Below are 22,046 nucleotides of genomic sequence, written 5' to 3'. Positions count from 1 at the left end.
AGAGTTTTCCCTCTGGTATCATGTCTGCCTGAAATGCCTTTGAGAATAACAAAATGTAATCTAATGTAATGTAATGTAAATCTATCTAATGTAAATGGCCGCGGTTATACTACGAATGCATTCACCAACTCTTGGTAAAGTTTAATTGTAAACCTCATATCTCTGGAGGAAAGAACTCCCTGCACAGGAAGAAAGATATTGTGTACTGTATTGAGGATTAATCTTTCCAGCTCTATCCTCCTGTATCCTGTCCAGCCCAAACAAATCCCCCCTTACTGGGAGAACAGGATACTGTGCAAATCTCCATATACTTCTCAGTCAGGATATTTCATTCTGACTCAGTGTCTCTCTCCCTTCCACACTCCATCTGTCTCTCTCTCTGCTTGTCATCTGTCTTCTCTCTACCGCATACATTTATTCTCTCTTTCCTCCTGCCTCTCTTCCTTCCGTTAGCTCGCTCCGTAAAGGGCATTTGGCAAAACGTTATGCTCAGGGGATGTTTACATCACTGAATGATTGATGGGGTGTAATGAAACAATCTCACCTTGAGTAGACAGAACATGTTCGAAGCAGCCATAGATCAAACGCACGCATCTCCCTTCAGAGTCTGGGGCATAGTATAGTGTTACATTATTAAGGAGACAACACAGGCAAGAGTGAAGTAATGGCTGAACTCATCCAAGGTAAAGTATCGGGCTAAGTGTGTAAAGACATTACATGCAAAGAAAATCTTTAACCTAAATGGTTTAACTGGCTGCAGAGGTTGTGCTGTTGGTCTGAAAGTTTTACAAGATTCACAGCTGCAGAAAAACTGGAGCCACAGAGCCGGTCTTTAATTTTAAAATGTCTTGGTATGTATGTTTTAGTACAATACTGAGACATTTAATTAAAGCATGAATGGTAATATAGCACAACAACCAATATCCTCTTACTCTGGAGGACCATTATCATTAAAAAGACCTCCAATATAACATGAACACCCATGAGAAAGAAACCAACGATTGCGGTGCCTGTACTTAACAGTGTTTTATGATATGTTGGGGGGAATATTATATTGTAAAGGTTTTACGTTTTTATGGTTTCATTTGGAGATTCTCACTATCTATTCAAATCACTTTGAATAGATAATGATTCAGTTTTTGATGTATTAACCTCCTACTGTGTACACGTGGAAATAAAGCAGACACCTGTACTGGACTTTTTTTTCCTCCTTTTTAATGAATCTGAGGCAAATGTGTATTTTTAGAAGTGGAAATGTTAGGCCATGAAAATAGATCAGCACATAACTGAAATAGATCACCTGCACCTCTTTGAAACTAAAATCCATCACTTTCATCAGTAGTGGTGGCTGGAAAAGGTTCAAAGGAAGCATGGTGGTGTGGTAATGGCTCTGCAGGGGCATCTATATCGATCACAAGGTTGACGGTTTGATCCGCTGAAGTGTCCACGAGCAAATTTCAAGTGGAGAAAGGTAAACACGTCCCTTCACTCCCTCAGTAAACACAATGTTAGAGACCATCCAGAGTCCTGTGACAAAAGATTTTCAGCGATGAGTATCAACACAAGCAGAAGAGCTAAATAGACTCTATAGTTAGTCCCACTTGTGTTCCTTAAGTCCACTACAAATAGTAAAGATGAAAATGTTTTGGCAGAAGAAAACTGTTATTATTATAGTGCATATAAATACAGCAGGGATTACGGTAGGGAAGAGGCAGACAAGTATTACTGTAAGGAGAAGAAAAACCTTACTAATGTCAGTGTGGGCCCAAGGCTTCTGCTTCAGTAAGTCAGCTGTTGGTGAGCTGAAACTATCTATTGTTTAAATCTCTTAAAAAAATCTGTGTCTCTGTCCATCTCCTCGGTTGTATACAGGACAGAATACCATGCCTAATATAGGCTGGAGTTGTTCGAAAAATGTTTGTAATGACACATTTGTCCAGATAAGATATCTGAACGTGAAGGTGGAATGTGTAATTCAAGTGATGAGCATAGTTTCCAGTGTTAATATTTCTTTCCACAGACTGGCCGTTTATTGTCCGATAGTCATGGCAGAAGTTTTTCGAGCGGACTGACAAGAAAAGGAAAATAAAGAAGCCTTATCTGTCCACTGCATAGCTGATGTTTTTATTGTTGAAAGGGGATGTGTTTATGACCAAAACCTTGTTTTATTCATGGGAAAGTGCTCGTTTAGCTATGTGAAAAATGTCTGGGTTTTTTTCTTTTTTTGTTACTTTTGAGCTACATATTTGTTTGAACCATAACTATAAGCCAAAGGAATCATTTCACACAGCAGTGTAATAAAGTCTCGGAAAACCAAATGCTCTTCACAGCCAGATAATGAATATAATTTTCAGTGATTTTGATGTTGGAAGGTAAATGACATTCACTTTGAAGTAACTATCCACACCCAGTTGCCTTGTGATGTGCTATGATGGCATTCAGACATGCCTGTTTTTACAGACACTGCAACATGAATATGAATGAAAGGAAAACAGCCTGTTTTGACCTGAAACATGCTTATTAAGGAGAAAAATTCCACCGCTCCCCCCCACACACAGTGTGTGGTCTGGGGCATTAATCAAACAAAGAAAAAGGAACATTTTTACATTTCAAATTTGCTGCATTTCAAAAGCTCCACTGTCTGTGGGCTATGCCTTGTATAGGGCTGGCAGACAAAGGATTGCACAGGGCGAGATGACTCAAGTGACAAACGGGTGGTTAGGAATTTGCTCGGCTTGGAAACCCATCATTACTGGGAATATGAGAGTATCAGGGCAATGCTACAGCCAATTAAAACGTGACCTTGGGTTTCAGTGTTGGAACGGGTTACATACTGTATCAAATATATTTTGCGTCATATGTTGAATAATTGAAAATGCGGTGTGTGACCCTGAGTTGAGACAAACTGCTTGCCAAACAATTAGCATACAATGAAAGCAAAGGGAGTTTATGAAAGGTGAAGGAAAGAGCACAGTGTAAACAATCATAAACACAAAAAGCATCCACAACAATGATGGATTCACACTGTCGAGCAGGTTTCACACAATACATAGAATCATTTAGAGAGCCGGTTGTGTGTATGAAAATAAGGAATCGTGCAAAACAGGCAGAGCAAACATGGAAGTTGGTTTGCCTCATCCTTATTTAATATTATTATGGACACGTGACAATTAAACAGTATAATTCTCCGACAGCTTTACACTGAGTAGAGGAGCGCCGCTGAACAGATGATCGACTTACATCCTGATTATAGGAGGAAAAGACATCCGTATGTCAGCACATGGGGAAGTGCACTGACTAATAGGCTGACATATGTATGCTTAGTGACTGTAAGCAGTGTTGGTACCAGGCACTGGCTGGTGTTTGTGTGGTCAGTAAACACAGGATTCCCACTGGCAAAGGTAATAACAGTTAGTGGCTCTGGGGGGGGCGGGGATGTCACCGCTTGACACGGATCCTAAGTCAGCTTGCCCTCGCTAAGTTTCCACAACGGGAGAGGAAATTGAAAAAGTCATCTTAAATCAGGATCTGGTTGGTGTTTCCCTAACGCATATACACCTCCTCCCATTAGTCTTCCGGTAAAATCCTTGTGACTGTCAGTAAACACAGATTTACTGGGAAGGCTTAGAGGATATTAGCCCTTCGTGAGTGCACACAAACACGCACAAACACACTCATGCTCGTGCGTAGCTCATTGTTGACTTCTGTGCTGAGAGAGTTACCTTGTTACTGAAACATCTGTTTCATCACCCTTGATGTTTGTCTTTCGACACAGGTGTTCCGCTTTCCTGTTTGCTGTGGTTGAGTCAGGTTTTGCTGGAGGTTAAAATAAATCTAATTCAGAGATATATCAGCAGATTTCTTGTTTTTCAATTCCTTTTTTTTTTTTTTTTTTTTTGTAGAAGCAGCCCTTTTCTCAGCGATAACAGAAACGATAATAGAACGGTCATATCCTTTTGGTATTTTGCTGTTCTAGTTTATTTGACTCTGATCATTTTAATGCTTTTATATCTGTGTTATTTGAGCGGAACTTGTGTCAGATGTCACTTTCTTCCACAGTTTACATTTTTACCCTTCAGACATGTGAGCAGACTAAAGCTGAAAGCTTTCACCTGGAAACCTGTGGCTTCCAGAGGTTATGGTCTTGCAGGAATGCAAGCAGACTTACAGGCTCTTACAAGTTGAGCCAACACCTATTTAGAAAGGCATTTGTACAAAACAGATGACCTTTTCACATAGCCCAAGAACCACTGGTAGTCTGTCATTATAGGCTATGATTAAACACTATTGAAAAGGTTCTGCATTCATATCCGTGCTCCATTTCGGTGAGGTGTTTTTGAAAGGAGTGCCACAACTGTTTGTGACCTTTATCAACATGTTGCTCAACATCAAATGAAACAGAAAATTGTGCAAGCCTCACAGATTAAATGCGAATGACACTGGTGGAAAATATAAAAAAAAACAACAACATGCAAAAAGCCTTTTGCTTAAGCACAACCCCTCCTCTTTCCTATTTCTTAGAATGTTGCTATTTGCTTTGGGCAAATGGGCTGGAGTTGCACAACTGTGCAGTCACCAGCGCTTAAAGACTTCACACACACACACACACACACACACACACACACACACACACACACACACACACACACACACACACACACACACACAGAGTTGGACACACACACACACACAAACTGCAGTAAACCCTGTTGGGAAAAGCTAGCCGAGGCAGTTTGCTGCATTACAGGATTGTTTTTCCATTCAGTTCAATTTAACAGACCCTCAAATTAGAAACACCTTGTTTCACTGCAGTGAGCCATCTCACACACCTAGTCATGTTTTTACTGAACGAGGGGTTTCAGTTTCATGAGAAATCCCTTCTTACCGACCCCTCCAAAGCATGTGAAAATGTATTATGGCTTATGTATGTTAACTTTGCATCTTACATCACAGGAATCTCCTTTGACGGATAAACCGCTTTTATTTAAACTGATTTATACTGCCTTTAGCTCTTGTTTTTCATCTTGAAACATGCGTGTGTGAAAATATGGTCCAGATTAGCCGCATTGGGTGGACCTCCTCTTATCCAGTAGCTTAATAATGGGTGGTCCTCAATTCCATATTTAAGGCCTCGACTTCAGATTCACAGAGCTGATGTTAGCTGTTGCTTCAGGGGCTATACCCCTCTTGATCTCCATCTTGGATTACAAAGAAAGAAATGAAAAAAAAAAAAAAAAAAAGTGACGTTGCTTTAACAGCAATTCTGGGAAAGTCCAGACTCAAGTCATGGAGCCTAGTGTGTCTACGCATTCTGGATTCTCTATAATAGTTTAATGGCGGTTATGATATAAATTTAGCCGTAGGGTTATTTCACCATTCTACAGACAGATTCAAAGAACAAGCCAAGAAGTAGTAGAAATAATTTAGCTGGAAATCCCCCCACTTTCTTGTTTATCAGATAGAAAAGTAAAAATCATATTTCCAACACTGTGCAACTTTCATTTCCACACCCACCCTCCTTCCCCACTTTAGATTTCACTCACTGTAGAAGAAGAAGAAGAAGAAGAAGAAGAAAGTTGTTATATCTATGTGCTCTATAGAGATTACACACTCAACCGCATATCCATCTACCCACTCTTCACGCACAGTCCTGCTCTTGGCCAGAGTAAGGCAGTTTCAGACCCCAGGGCCTGACCATATGTGAGTGTTGGCCGAATCCCTCATGTGAAGGTCACCAATGAAGGGACATGTGAGCCCCAGATTGTCACCCCTGGGGTTGAGAAGCAAGGCTAATTGACTTTAAACCAGGCTACGTGACATCCGGACATAGTGACTGGACTAATAAAGGACAAAGGACAAATTTAAGGGGGAGTACAGTGACTGGTTTTCAGAGGAATTAGAAGAGTGACAGTACATTGTGACTTCAAGAAGCTAAAAAATCACATTTAGTTACCAGGAATTTCCCTGAATATGCAACTGAAGGAATAATTTGACAGTGTCAGTGAGATAACTCATCTGTTAAATAAGAACAGCCAGGAGTTGTTTTAGCATAAAGACTTGAGGCAAGGGGAAATAGCTGCTTTTCCTCTGTCCAAAGATAACAAGATCTATCTACCAGTGCCAAAGATAACTAACATGTTACGACTCACTTGTTTAATCAGAACCATAAAAAAGTGTCAAGTTGTGGTTTTAGTTGTGGTTTATGTGTATAACTATTATTTTTAAAGGTGTTTGTAGGCAGATTTCTTTTCCTTCCTAGACAGAGCGAGGCTAACAGTTTCCCCCTGCTTTAATTGTTTATGCTAAGCTAAGCTAATTGCTGGCTGTAACTTCATATTGGCAAACATATTTCCCATTCCCATTTGTGTTTTTTTTGGTTTGGTTAAAGATAGCAGGTAAATTTAGCAGCAAGTGAATTTTTTTTTTTATTTCCCTCTGCAATATAAAATGTGACGCTTATCCTTTACAGACACGCATAAACACACACTGTAATCAGTGAACACTTATCAGCTCTGTTGAGCTCAGAATCAAAACCTATTTCAACAGTAAACCTCAGCTTTGATAAATCCTCACATGATCCTTATTGCCCTGCTTTCCCTCCACTTCCTGTGCTCCTTTCATCCCTGTTAGGCCATGTAAGGACAAATCATTGTGGGGAGGCAACTGCATAAACGGTGGTTTACGTGGTGTTTGATGAGACGTCCAGTTAGGGCTGCCCGTTCATGGAGATGAGCCAGAGGGAAGCATTGTGCAATCAATGGGCTTGCTTAATTACAATAGATCAAACACAAGCTCCATGGCAACCTCTTCCACATTTTCCAAAACAAAGGCCTTCAAGGCATTTAGCAATGCACGGTGGCTGTGACATGGTGTTACGCATGGCTGACACAGGGACGATTAACAGCGGACCAGTGTTTATTTCTAGGGATGGGTGCAGAGAGCTTGCATACTCTAATTTTCAGGGTAGTCGTTGGTACACAGACCATGTTATTTATTAATAAAACCTGTCATAATTAATAATAACCAGACCACTACACAATGCTGGACTGTTGGCTTGTTGTTAGACCACTTTTAATTGGAATACCTCAACAACTATAGTATTGATGATGATAAAATTCTGTACAGACTTTTATGGTGAACAGAGAGTGAATTCATGTCCTTGGTGGTCCCCTTAATTTTCATCCAGCAGCAAGTTTTTACTTATATTGCCATGAAATTTTGTACTAATATTCATGGTCCCTAGATGTTAAAATCTAATGAGTTTGGTGATCCTCTGACTGTTCTTCTATGTCACCATGAAGGTTTTAAATCTCTCAAATTCATGGATTGTCATGAGATTTGGCACAGTCAACAAACTTTGGTCCCTTAACATTATCATCACGTCAAAATTTGACTGAATCCCTTCAAAAAATGTTATTTGTGCTTTTGCAAAAAAAAAATATCAACATGTTAATACTGCCTGCATTTAAGTATATTGATGATAGCATTCAGCCTTTAGGCCTGGCATACAGCTGTGCCTAAAACAGCCTCACAGAGCTGATAGTATTGCTCTACATCTTGATCTTCCAGTGACTCACACAACCTTGTGTACACAGCTTATGAGCTGAAATACATCTCAAGACAATAATAGAGGCATTTGGAATTAAATGTTCAAACTGTAAAATCGAAAAGGTCCATATATATAGTACTGTTTATATTCATGGTTAACACAGTAAGGTTTGTGTACTTTCAAATGATGTATTCACACGTACAGTAATAGTTTGGGTTGGCTACGCCACTGCTGGTGCACTGGCTTTTCAGAAATGTTTGAAAACACTCTTATAATGTAACGCATCTCAAACTTTCACTCGACAGCGGATAACTCGTGTCTGTGAGAGTCGTGACAGAAACGGACGCCCATGCTGTCCGTCTATCAGCTAGCAGCAGGCACCGTCATCAAGCCACCAGCGACAGGGTCTGTCTGCTTCAGACACCAGATCTGTTCTAGTAAACTCACTAAAGTTGGCTCTCACATCCATACAATGAGCCAATCGGCGAGAACAAATGTTAAGTGCAAATTAAACTCCGGGATTCATATCCTCATAACTATTTTTCTGCATTGTTTTTCTCTGTCTGACCCCTCTCTGCCCTTGTTTATTTATTCCCCCTTCTCATTCTGTTTTCTCAGCTCGTTCCCCCCTTCTTCCTGCCTCTACTCGCTCTCGTCTCAAATTAGTGTCAAATTCCCCAGTGTGCTTGTTATGTTTGTTTCTAATGCAGTACCTACCAAATTACAAGTGTCCTATTCTTGGCTGACCTCTATCAATTCTCATTCATGTGTAAGAGGGCAGCTCTCGGACAGTAAAGTAGCTCCATCTGTGTGTGTGTGTGTGTGTGTGTGTGTGTGTGTGTGTGTGTGTGTGTGTGTGTGTATGTGTGTGTGTGTGTTAGGGCAGGTCAGTCATGAGAGCGGAGAGGCTGCATTCCTCTGTGCAGTACTAAATCCTCATGGGATAGACCTCATTAGTGGACTAGTTGTTCCCAGGCTGTCTCATAGCCACTGCTACAGTGTGTGTATGAGTGTGTGTGTGTGTGTGTGTGTGTGTGTGTAGATGAAAGGATTTGTTTACACGTTCCCACATTTTTTTTGTCATGTCCATGTTCTCTTTTGTGTTTAAAGTCTCAGTGTGTCTTCTTCTGTGTTTGTCATTTCGCGATGCTCCCATTGTATCCTGTGTTTATGTGTACTTCCTAAAAACAGGTTATACTGCTGTAGCTGGCTTCCTGCCTGTGTTTCGACATGTGTGATACTCAATAAGGTACCATGGGAAGGTCAATAAAGTCTACAAGGGGATGAGATATACTCAAGGGACTGGCTTTGCCTGATGGACTCTTCTCAACCTTGGAGAAAATTGTAAATGCGTGCACACACACACACATACTCTCAGTCCTCTCTTTTTACCATGCTGTCATGTGCTAAAGTGTCCCTGAGAGACACTTAACACATCACTCAGTGACTCTCTGGTTCCAGACATAGATTTGACCCCCTGCAGTTGACCCGAGCTGGGCCTGACAGCTTCTCATGTCACATTCTGTCTTTGGTTTCACTTTATTTTTCAGCCCGGGGTGAGCGAAAGGAGGGGGGTTGTTCAAGAGAAACACTCTGTTCTGATTTTTCAAAATGTGGAAGGAAAATGCTGTCTTTGTTGTGCAAGAAGGCAGACAAATATTTTTTTTCCACTCGTCATGACCCGGGGTGGACATTCAGCCACTTCGCACTTTCTTGTGAATTATAACTCACCTGAGACATGAAGAATGTAGCAGCCTCTGCCTTCTGTTTGCAGAGGAAAGACAATATTACCTATATTATAATATTTGCCTGCAGCAAGCATGTGGCTGCTCTTTGAATAAAACCTACCCACTACTACAGTAATGTGCATTAAAGGTTCTCTATGTAACATTCAGAAAACCCTTGTTAATAATGACACCTTTGGGTATTACATGTTAAAGTGTGTGGTCAGTGTCCTGTTGCTTGTGCTCACGTTTGCACTCTGTAGGCACGTGTGAGCATAATCCTGGGCATCAGCCAAAAGTGACATACACAAAATAACTTGCAATCATATTTAGGATAATGTTACAATCTGTAAGGTTCCTATGTTTTATTTGGACCAGCCAACAGGCCACCAAGAAAGCCCTGGAATGGCCTTTTTACATTACAACCTTTTCATATTGGAAATAAAAAGTTAAATTAAAACATAAAATGAATTAAATGAAATTCCTCACAAAATGAATTATGACACCCTTAAGTTTGAACAATATACTGTATGTCTCTAGTATTACTGTAGTCATTGCATTTCTTCCTTGTGTGAGCATTGGGTCTATTATGAACAGAAAATGAACAACAGTGAAGAGTCCATGTGTTCACATTGTCTTTCTGCTTCCAATCTTCTGCTCCTGACTCACATGAGGATCTGTTACTGAGTGGGCAACAACCACCAGGTGGCTGTAATCTAAACTCCATTAAATTGATGCACATTTTGAGTTAAAGCAACACTGTATCACTTTTCCACCATAAAATAACAGATTTGAAATCATTTGGATGTTACACTGACTTGTAATCAGGTGACTGATGTCTCTGTTATTCTTACTCTGCACCGCATATGTCTGTTTCTGCGTTACGTAACTTTGTGCTCCGGGTATGATCACCTGCGAGATGGAGAAACTGGATCATATTTTATGGAGAAAATCTTTACTGGTTTTCCCTCTGATGTCCTCTGGCTGCTCTGCATCAACCCTCTGTAATTTACAGACTTTCCCTATGGACAGTAAACTAAACTGCATAGCAGCTGTTAGCTAATGTTCGCTCAGTTTGTTAGCCAGGCTGCCCAGACTGTGAGCTCAGAGAACCAGAGGAGTGCTTGTACTGTGTTTTTATTTTATTTATTTATTTATTTTTTAAGGGGAATGCAGGTGGGAAGTGGAGCTGGTGCTGTGCCAAAAGCAAAGCTGGGTGAGTGGGCAATGAAACTAGGCTTAGCAGGATCTATGGACAAAGCTAATGGTGAAGAGACTGAAGAGGACGTTAACGGAGGAAGTTAAAAACAGAAAAGGAGAGAGTAACCGAGCCATCAGACGAGAGTAAATTTAAAAATAAGTTGGTGGTGGTCAACTTGATAGTTTTTGATCATATGTAAAATAACCATAACAGAATACACATGTACAGCTGTCAATAGTTACCTCAGTAGTATTGCACTTAATACCAAAATACTGATTTCTATGAAATGTTGCTGTTTTATCAGCAGTAGAAGAGCTCACATAACACTCCAGGCAGTAGTTAAATGAATCAGTGGACAAGGTTCAGTAAATGTTTATAGAGTTAAAGTTCATAAAAATAGTTGATATTGTAATGGACTGTAGTCGAGGCTAACGTGTTGAAAGTTACAGCTGATAGGAGTGTCGTGTTATACCAGGAAGTGGTTCATAAACTGTAAACACACTCGCTGCTCACCTGGCAGGATTACCCAATAGACAAACAGTCTCATAATGACCTGCTGATACCAGGCCACTGGCTGATGAGAGGCACGAGACAGAAAAACAAGGCAGACAATGAAAAACATACAAACACACACACACACACACACTTGCACATACAGAGCCACATGAGCCAAGGCTGAAGTGACAGCGAGGTCCCGTACAGGCCCGAGCCCAAGGCCTCTCTCACTGATCACAACACAGCCCTTGTCTGATAAGACTTTTGCGCAATACATAGATGCAAGTGTGCGCTGTTTCTCTTTCTCCTTTGCATTCCCTTCAAAGGGGATGATTTCGAAATCATACGCAGCAGCCATGGGGCGGGTGGTGGAAGGGGGGGGGGGGGCAAAGTTGGATATCAGGTCCAACTCATAATAGATACTCAGACAAACACACGCAAACATGACCGAGCACCAATTAAAGGCACTTGCTCTCAGACATACTGTAAATGCTGTACAACATTTTGTGTTAGACTTATAAAAGACAAACTCTAACTGGATAAATAAGCCATTTTACAAGCATGGTTGGTCTTTTGTTCATGTTCATGAGGATGTATGACTTGAACCATACAACATAATCAGTCTGTAGAGAACACAGGCCCACACACCCACACACACATACATCCACACACACACACACACACACCAGGATTCTCACTTCCCTCTTACTCTTTGCAATCAGTGATTTATGCTGAGCGGGGATATCCAAGGGCAGGCACTGGAAGTAAATAAGAAGTCACTTTCTGCTTTATCGTCATCAGATGATACACTGCAGCAGAGAACATAGGCACAACGCTGACACATACCAATACACATACAGATGATTTACAGTACTGTACAGCCTGTTTAATGCACAGGCATCCCTTGATTTACGTTTGTACCTGTGATCGTGGAATGTTGGACAGATCCTGTTATGACTTACTGTACTCAACAACAGGTACACTGCCTTTCATGTCGGCGCATAAATCAGTGAATTGTGTGGATGAGAGGTGGCTGTGTGCACGTTGAAAGACATTCCGGTGCAGCTTGAGGTCTCCTGTCTACATAAGACACAGGACGAGAGGGGACATCAACCACTTCCCTTAGAGAAGGAAGAGGAGGAGGAGGAATTCTCTCCTCATCTCTGAAGGGTTTAAACTTACATTTTGATCTTTTTTTTATGTTTATCATTGGAACAAACATTTTTTGTAAGCATGAAAATTATTCTTAAACTAAATATGACAAATTTCTCTTTTTATATTCTGTCTTTTGTGTTTGTTTATGTCCCCGTTGTTGATGTTATTAATACAGTTTGGCCCAATGTCATTTCAATTCTTTTGTGCACTATTTTTCTATATCTCTGGATAATTTGTGATTCATGTATTCCACTTAACTGAATACTTGTGATGTAATATATTTAATATGTTCTCTGTTAACTTTTTGCTCTTTCCATACAGGCATGTTTTGTCCCTTTAGGGGAGTATCAGACAGCGTTATCCAGCTCTGCTCTGATTGGTCCAGTCTGAGAGCAGATAGAAAATCACAACCACCTGAGTGATGCCGTGTTTGTGTCTACATGCATGTTCTACAGTGCAGTGTTTATTTGACAGTGTGCACATGCACACACACATATGTTAAAACAGGAGGGAGGACACCCATTCACTTATGCACAAACACACACACACACACACACACACACACACACACACACACACACACACACACACACGTATGTAACCTTTTTTTTGTGCTGGTGTGAAATCCAGGGATTGTGGCAGGGTTCAGAGTTCTTAGAACACCAGCAACACACAGTAGGTCTGCCAGAGGAACCACAGAGAGTGAGACACACACACACACACACACACACACACACACACACACACACACACACACACACACACACACAAACATACACACGCCATGGCAGCGCTGTCAGTGAGTCAGTGTGTGAGTCACACTCCGGCTATGCTGCCTCTCGAATTTATAACAGCCGCCAGCGCGGCACTGTATTTAATATTCCAAACAACTGTACTGTAGAACTCTGTGGCACACATGCACATTAATGTATGTATATAATGTACATGTACTTTCACACACACTTTGCAAATACACACACACACACACACACACACACACACACACAGACACCCACAATATCTCCTTTAGCAAAATACGACTGAGGTGGTATATTCACACATGTACAAAGAACACACTCACTTTCATGCCTTTTCTCCTTCATTCAAACACACACACACACACACACACACACACACACACACACACACACACTTGTCATTGGGGATGACTGCAGATGAGTCAGAAGGGGAGAGATGGGATTCCTTACTTCTTTGTGTGTCAGATCTGTAGGAGAGCCAATCATAGGGTTCCGCACCATAGATACTGACTCCATTAGATTTGACCTATGAATCACTCCACTATATATTCTCACAGGAGAGTGTTTGCAGGTTTAGGAGGAGGAAATTATAGAAAGGTACGTGCTTAAAATGTTTCATCAAGACATGTCTTTACATCTGTGTCAGGCTCTGCGGTGGAATATTGAATCCTGGCCTGTTTCACAGAGCTAAAACAGACACAAGACACTGGCTGAAATGGTGGATGGATGCCAGTTATGGATCAAAAGGGCTAACCCCCTTGCATGCACTGGCAGATTCAACACAGGCTTGGTCAGCTTACATTTGTTATTGTTTTGCAAGAACTGCACTCTCATGAAGGTGGAGGCCAAAACGATTCAGTCATTTTTGAATTTTCAATGCTAAAAATACACAACATATCCAGATGCTTTTGTCTCGCTGTTCAAAGCTTTGTGATCTGTCTGCGTCTCTCTGTGGTGTTAACTGATTACAGGCCACACACAAACACACACACACTGCAGCTACTTACAGGTCGAAAAGAACACAATGTCTCCATATCACACATTTCCCAAATTAAGCAGCCCAGGTGAGAAAACCTTTAAACATCACCCTCTGGTGGCAGCTTATTGGAAGTGAACAACAGCAATAACTGTGTCCCAGCATTTCAAAGAAAGGGTTTTCTCAGTAAAAACAAAAAAAACAACTATTCATTTGTTTGCTTTTTACTTTTATTGTGGAGACTCCAGGTGCAAATAGTTGCATTTATTGGTGGTTATGAAAGACGTCTGCAGAGCTGCATTTAAAGAAAATTGCAGTTTGGAGGTTCAAAGAAAAACCTGTGGCACACGAAGGCTTCTGGCAAAGTAAGATCAGTGGCGTTAGGCCCAGGGAAAAGGTTCTGTGTATGAAAGCAGCTGCATGTAAGGCTGTGTGAGGTTGACGTGCGCCGTGGGTGATGGATAAGATAGGAGTGGCATGACGCTGAGGGGCAATGAGTCAGAGTCAACGATGAGGACGTTTATGACTGACCTCTCTCAACTGTCCCTTTTTTTTCTCTCGTCCATACGCCTCCTCATTTCCCTTCACATCTGGTCCCTCACATAGGTATCCTTGTTTGTTTGTCAGCCTTTGTGTTTTTACAATCAGTGACTCATAACCAAACCTTGCCTCCTTGTGTACCTTTGACTCTTGGCTAACATGAAGATTGCTCTCACTTGCCTGCCATTCTTTCTTTGTGTTCGTCTTTCCTCTCACCACCACTCACCATCCATTCTTCTTCTCTGTGATCAAGGAGCAAATCCTTTAGGTTTATCTGGAATTGGATAAACTCCCTGACTCACTTGCACAAACGCATACTTTATAGGTGATGACTCATTGCAGGCCATTAAAATCCGCAGCACACCAAACCCAAACTGGTATGACTGAGTGCATGTTACCATGTTTGTGTTTGCATGCACATTAACCTTTGTATGCATTCAGGTGTTGTTGCGCAGAGGGCTGATGACACACCACCTACACAGCTTTTTATCTTACAGTCACTGAGATAATCAGTGTTGCTGTAAGGTAGCCCTCATATTTGTTACATCAAAAAAGAAAATCTTGCTGCTGCTTGCACGACTGCTCCACGAATCCAGTTTGTCCATGTGCGTAAATATACATGTATTCTTATATATATATATATATCACATACGACCTGTAATATGTTTATGTGTGGGGGGGGGGGGGCCCGGGGGGGTGTTGAAGTATACAGCATGACACAGGCAGCCAGGGAATGATAAATGTGTTGAATGACTCATGCAAAAGAGACATAGCAGCCATCAGCGGACACAGCGGAAGCAGCAGCCTCCACTGTGACAGACAACACATACTGTAACACACATATACACATATAATATATATATATATCCTGATAAACACAGACAGCGTGGTGCAAAATGTCCCCGGCTTCATTTGTACCACTTTTGCTTGTCTGTGGAAGAGATGAGTCACTTTCAAACCGCAGTCGTCACGTAACTACTGTCACTTAGACTGATTCACACTCTGAACAATTTCTAAAATAACAATCAGCCTCTCCGCTAGCATTTTTTATGCAAAGTGACTGAGGGTACACCATGTACTTATTATAGAAGAGCAATTCACTGGAACAAAGCAACATCTTTTTTTATTTATAAAGATGAATAACATGGTGCAGTAAAATCCACTAATAATATGTTACAAGTGAATATGTAGTGCGTATTTTGGCATCGTGTGTCATATAAAAATATAGCTAAGACAATAATTGGCTGGAATTACGAGGATGAATGTTAGTAAAGAACAACGCATCACACGACTACAACACACTTTCACTACAATACTGCTCACACCACCTGTCTGAGGTGATTTTGGCAATGACACGGCATCTCTTTCACAACATTATAAAAACAGTAATACAACATTTGTTTTCCTTTTCAGCTCCATACAGACGAAGAACACAAAGTAAGACGAGAAATCCCATTAACTGTCATCATCCGTGTCCTCCTCTTCGTCCTCGTCATCCTCCTCCTCTTCAGAGTCATCTTCGTCCTCTTCGTCGTCCTCTTCCTCCTCCTCTCTTTTTGTCTGCCGGTTGGAGGCCCTTTGTTGCTGTGACAACAAATAAACAGTCACTATGCAGCAAAAACACTTAGCACATAGTCATTAAGCACAATTGGTGCTTCTGCGATTTCCCCCCAGAACATCTCTCCCTTGATAGGGTTGCTGTGAAGTCCAGAGACAATACAGGTACAGACCTGACACACCCCAATGAGCAATGACACAAACTCCTTTCCATATTTGTAATACTATACAACTCTATACTTTATACTCAGTTTTTCCCTGGAGGGTTTCTTATCCAATTTTCTAGCTGTATACCTGACTCCAAATGTGTTTCTTGTTTAGCACTGATCGCAGTTTCCCAGAGATAAATTCAAATCTAATGGTTGAGCAAGCAAAGTATGATCTCAAGTTGTGTCGTAAGATGCTTTTGAGGCAAGCTACAATCTGGACATTTCTAGATAGGATATGAAGTCTGAACACACCCTATGAGACTTAGAAGATATTTCTTTCAAGACATACAATGAGACGACTCATTTAGTGAGAAAGGGAAGACTGGCTGTTCCGGACCTTTCAAAATCAAATCCTACAAACTTACAAGGTGGCACATGTGTGATGACGTGCATGACATGTGATAATGTGTGGAAATTCAAACTGAATGATGTATGAGGTGATGCTGCGCATGCAGATAGGCACGACTGATAAGACTCAGAGTTATTGAACACCAGCCTCTACTGGTATGAGGAAGATCACTGTGGTCGATAAAGAAAGAAGGGAATTTTTTTCATCACGGTGAAAGTTATGCAACTATCAGAGTCAAAAAAAAGCATAACAGAAACTTAGTCAAACAGGGATCTTTTGGGGAAGTTCTAGTTTCTATAATAGAGCATCTATGTACTGTCTGTATCTTACCTGTAAAGTCCCTGATGTACTCAGGAAGGACCCGGTCCGATCGAGGGAGGTTTTGGAATTAGCTCGCACTATGTCTAAGCGTGACTGGTAGTCAGGGGGGTGCAGCGAACTCCTGAACACCTGCCAAAGACAGTAGGCGCTACATTTTTCCAAAGAGAAACAGGAGAATGGAAGCAATGCCTACACACACCCGTTGGCAATCTTAATGTGTGCATAGAGTACAACATGAGACAACTATTTATTTTGAAAATGACTGTAAAGTGGCCACAGTGCGACAAATCTAAAATTATTTACGCAGCTTAACACATACAGTTAGGAGATGTTATGCAACAAAAAATTGCTTGAATACTCTATGACCTGGAACATCCAGCAAATCAACAACTGGGCCGGTCTTTCTTTGGTCACACACAAAGCAGCTCAGCAGGTATGCCTCTGATAGCACAGCATACTGTCATTTAAACCACCATGATGGTTTTCAGTGTGTGCAAAATAAATTCCACAAGTGCTCTTGATCAGGATGATCTTCATGCCTGTCATTGTGCCTTTTTCGAATGATTCAATCTCCCATGCTTTGTTCGGTGAGTCACTGAAAAACAGCCTTGTCTGGGTGAGGAGTTTCACTTCAATGTGAATGGATGAGAGATGATTCAGTGCAAAAACACACAGATGAGATGGCAAAGGGTGGAGGGAAAACAGCAGAAGGGCATCTGCAGGAGGAAACTTTGCTCTCTTGAATATCGTCGATCCTCTGTTTTCACACTACAGACTTTGTCTCTTAAAATAGTTCGGCAGTCCTCCACTGTAAACACGACTAAAAGGGTAGCATGGTTCTGAATTGTGCAGAATACACCACATATTACTTCAAAGTTACCACATCAAGGGTGTGGACGAAAGAGTGCGTATGAGTAATGTGTGGATGAGTAATGGGTGCATAACACCGTGTTAGCTTGGTCTATTTAAATAACCATCAGGTTATTCAAGTGCACAGCAGAGGGTGTACACAGGGTGTAAACCCTAACTGATCAACTTTTAGCCGCAAACCGTCACATTCATAAAAACACTCATGCTTGGCAGGCTAATTATGACAACCGGGCACAGCATCAGCATACCTCCAGGTCCTCTTCTTCATCCACATTTTGAATGCTCTGGTAGGCCAAAGTGTACACCTCCAAAGCCTTGGCATGGAACGACATCTCCACGGTCACAAAATCACCGAAGATTTTCTATAAAAGGGGGAAGATAGATAATATCATATTGCTGCATAAGCTTTTGACGCTATTTGAAATGACTCACAACTGCCTGGTGGCTACAAGACATGAAAAAGAGTTCTGAGATGACAAAACAAGAATAGTTTCAACCAACTGACGGAGGAATAAGAGGTGTGGGCAGGTGTCAAAAATGACCCTGAAAATTACCACTGTCTGGTTTCACTTCACTGCCGCCCACTGCTTCAACGGTCATACATTCCCCACCACTGAAATTGTAGTTCTTAATTTGAGGTGGACAAAGAGTTGAGAGCAGCAGACCTTGATGTCCCGGATCTTCTGCTTCTCAAACTCGTCTATGGTCTCCTCCAGCTGCCTGGTGGTCCGTGTGGCATCCATTGTGGCTCTCTGGAGTTCACTTTCAGCCTGATGGGAGGTCAGATGAATATAAAACATACTCCAAAACATGTCAGACCAACACAAGAGTTTATAAATGAAGCCACAGTGTGTCACGCATTCAGCAGAATACCTTTGTGCTTATTGATTTAGGCAATTAGAAAGTGGATACTTGATACCCAAGTTAGCAGTAGCAGAGCTTTCAGACCTGCAGTCCCACCTGCTCCACCTATCTGCCCTTCAGATGTTGACATACTTTTACAGGAAGGGGAAATAATAGCTTCTGCACTTTTGATATATGTGTATCATGCATGCATGCAATTTAACACCTTAATGTCAACTAGAACTGGTCTGACAATAACTCAACAGCATTCATTGAACTTTTATAACATGTTGGTTGATTTCTGTTGGACTTGTTACACTCCCATTTCAAATTCTGAAGTATGTTTTCAGCGATGAGATGCACTGATGACATAGGACACACCTGAGACTGAAGGCTTTGTCAAGGAAACACCAACAAATATTAGCCTGTTGTTTGCGTTTATTCTACTTCTGCACACTGATCCTGATCTACACACTGCAACTGGGTACAAATTGTCATGCAGGATTAATTAGCAGCATTAATTATTTCAATAATAGACAAGAAATTAACCCAACACAAGATGTCGCCTGTTCTGAAAATAAATATAGTTGGTTTTTGTAACATTAAAAGTCTTTTGTCTGTTTGATTCTAGTGAATCTGAGAAACGGGACAAGGATACAATGATCTGCCTGTCTGAGGGGTTTCTCAGTCTGGTCCTCTCAAGCTGAGCCATCTGTTTGGCCTCTCTGTCTCTGGCACTCTGAGTTGTCTTCAGATCCTCCTGCATGGATGCACATGTACACAAGGGCACAGTAGTCATTATGAGAAACAACAGTGAGAGTCAATAAAACAGTGACAGTTTTTCAAATATTAAAGGGCATCATCTGACAAACATTTGGTGCAGCTCCAGGCTTTTGTGTTATCTTTACTCTGAAACAGCGAGTAATGTGAAAGGAACGTTACATTAAAGAATGGTATACTGATACTGTACCGTTTCAGCACTGACAGAAAATGTAATAAAGCCAAGATCCTTTTTTATGACTAAATAACTTAATTTAACCAGATTTAATTAGATTTTGACAAGCTCACTTTGTCTGTATAACAAATGACCAAAGCTCCTGCTTGAAAATTTAGAAGATCTGCAATGTGAACATATTTGAAAGACTAATTTTATAATTGAATTTGATAATTCACAGCAACACTATATGATTTTAGCCAGAAATGTCCAAAAAGAAATATACTATGAGAGGGGAGACAATGCGTGGCACAAAGAGAGGCTGCTGTGCCAGAGGGACGTTATCATTACAACAATACTGCCATCATGTGGCCATGCAGTCAAAACAACACTTACATTAAATTACTTTGTTTTCTTATCTGCCTCCTAAACCCCTCTACTCTCATATTTTGACACAATTGCTGCATCCTTGAAGGCTGAAGCACATTTAAACTTGAAATGTGGCCTTCAAAAACACTGCAGTAATTTACAATTTCTCCGTCTTTGAGGCACTCTGATGATATTTTATGTTCAATGACAGCCGGTGCAAGAATAAGAGAGTGAGTAATGTCAGTGCTTTTACGAAATTTATATTTTTAAACAATTTAGACCTCATAGTCAATTTCAGTAAAATGTTTTTAATTATTATTTTTTTTCTTATCAGTTTTAACACTTACTCTTTTACGTTTCACTACGGCTCCATAGCTTTTTAATGGCTCTATGACTTTGGCTTCAAGTCGCTCCACCTGTAAAGCAAATAACTTCACGTCAAGTTCTGGCTCAACAAATTTAGGCTGATACTGTCAATATGAAATTATAATCAAAAGGAAACACTGTACACTGTAGTTTTACCTCAGCTTGGCGGTAGTCCTCAATCTTGGCCAGGTGGTCAGCAAACTCCTTCATGCCCCTCTTCAGGTTTGGTGTTTCTGTGTCTGCATACGTGCCGACTTCCCGAATCAGGTTGTCTGCCTTGTCTCGTAGTCTGGCTGTTTTACGGACATAGGCAGCAAACATTTGACACATCTCTCCAAAATGTTTCTCCACATTGGTGATGTTTTCCTGGATCTTTCTTGTCTGGTTGTCCCTGGAGAGGGCGATAGACAACATTAAAAGGCAGTAATCAAAAAGTGTATGGGGACACAGAAGAGAATTTGTTTCACATATTTGTGCAGGTAAGAGATTATAATTGTTTTGTCTAGTATAATAAATGACATGACTTGAATTTCCTAACTAGATCAAGATGTAGCAGGCCGTCAATGACAAAAACATCTTGTGGATGTGATGTGAAGAATAAAATCTACAGGATAGTCAACAACAAAGACAGGTGAAAAAACAAAACATACAACTATTATGTTCATTCACATGGATGAAACAATAGGTTATATATAAATATATATAATAAAATATATAGAAACCGGACTTTAAAGATATAGTGTCTAGTCAGTCAAGCGCATGTGCCCAAGGGTGTTTTTTACTGTGGCCCCTTGAGTTTGTTTCTATTAAAAGCTTGTTGTACAAACACATCCAAGCTTGGTTACTTCAATTCAACATGCATCATTGTTTTTCTTCCTTTTTTGCCAACCAAGCACAAAATGTTTTACCATGTTGAGACAAATTCTCCAAAAACTTCAAAGGAAAAAAAAAAAAACAAGATTCAAGTTATATCCATCAACGTGAATGAACATCACCGGTCTTTATTGTTGACTATCCTATATATGTGTGTTATCTTATCTCTATATTATAATATATATATATATATATAGATATCTATAACAATTTTTTCATCTACGAGAATGAACATTACCTGTCTTTATGTTGACTACTTCGCTTAGTATATATATCTATATATATAATATTATTATTATATATATATATATATATATATATACATATATATATATATATCTGTCCGCCGCCCCCCTACGCCTTGCCAACACCCCAAATAGTGCAAAAGAATAAAGCCTATTTCTTCATCAGTACTGATGACAGTGACAAAGAGTAAACAACCAAGATTAGTTACCATTTGAGAAGAGGACATTTTCTATAAAGTAACGTTTATATTTGAGCTTTATTTTGGGTATTACAAACGGAAATCCGTTTTGAAGTCAATCTGGGGATAATGGCTCTCTCACCATGGTCTGCTAAAGGCGCCTTGTGTTTGCACTTACTGATGATGAGTAACGGAAAACACGTTACTCGTGTATTTGTAATCCATCCTGTGGTATCCTCGCTGCCCGTGCGAGTTTGATGTTTGTAACCGCTAACATTAACACGTACAGTAACTTACCGACACTAGTTCTCTTGTAACTAACGTTAACGGAGGATTTAGTTAAGCACACTGACTGTCTCTTACCTCGCTCTTGCGTCCGGCGTACGACTCATCTCTGCAGAGCGGCGGGAAATGAAACGTATTCAAGTTTACAAAGATCCAGATTTAACGCTGGCTAACTGTGCTGCTTCTTCTTCTCCCAGGCTAGCACAGGCTAGCACGCCAGTCAGCCGTTTCCATGGAGTCCGCTTCCG

The 22,046-nt window shown here is 40.7% G+C and overlaps 1 protein-coding gene across 2 annotated transcripts; it reads right to left on the bottom strand.

Annotated features, from left to right (window-relative positions):
* Nucleotides 1-15,502: 15,502 nt before the first annotated feature.
* cibar1 (CBY1 interacting BAR domain containing 1) lies at nucleotides 15,503-22,037 on the bottom strand. Of its 2 annotated transcripts, XM_010736108.3 has the most exons (9): nucleotides 21,877-22,036; nucleotides 20,373-20,607; nucleotides 20,198-20,266; nucleotides 19,206-19,307; nucleotides 18,929-18,934; nucleotides 18,370-18,474; nucleotides 17,953-18,066; nucleotides 16,844-16,963; nucleotides 15,503-15,982 (listed from the first exon to the last, which is right to left on the bottom strand). In XM_010736108.3, exons 1-9 carry the CDS (start codon nucleotides 21,903-21,905, stop codon nucleotides 15,854-15,856), a joined length of 909 nt encoding a protein of 302 aa, XP_010734410.1. In that variant the 5' UTR covers nucleotides 21,906-22,036; the 3' UTR covers nucleotides 15,503-15,853. The 2 variants fall into 2 exon arrangements, with proteins under 2 accessions (XP_010734410.1, XP_010734411.1); XM_010736109.3 differs by lacking the exon at nucleotides 16,844-16,963 and having other exon boundaries at nucleotides 21,877-22,037.
* Nucleotides 22,038-22,046: the final 9 nt, after the last annotated feature.

This window comes from Larimichthys crocea, chromosome XIII, assembly GCF_000972845.2.
Source record: "Larimichthys crocea isolate SSNF chromosome XIII, L_crocea_2.0, whole genome shotgun sequence".
NCBI classification, from domain to species: Eukaryota; Metazoa; Chordata; class Actinopteri; family Sciaenidae; genus Larimichthys; species Larimichthys crocea.
The sequence above is the reverse complement of the archived record's forward strand: the minus strand, read 5'-3'. Positions and strand labels throughout refer to the sequence as shown.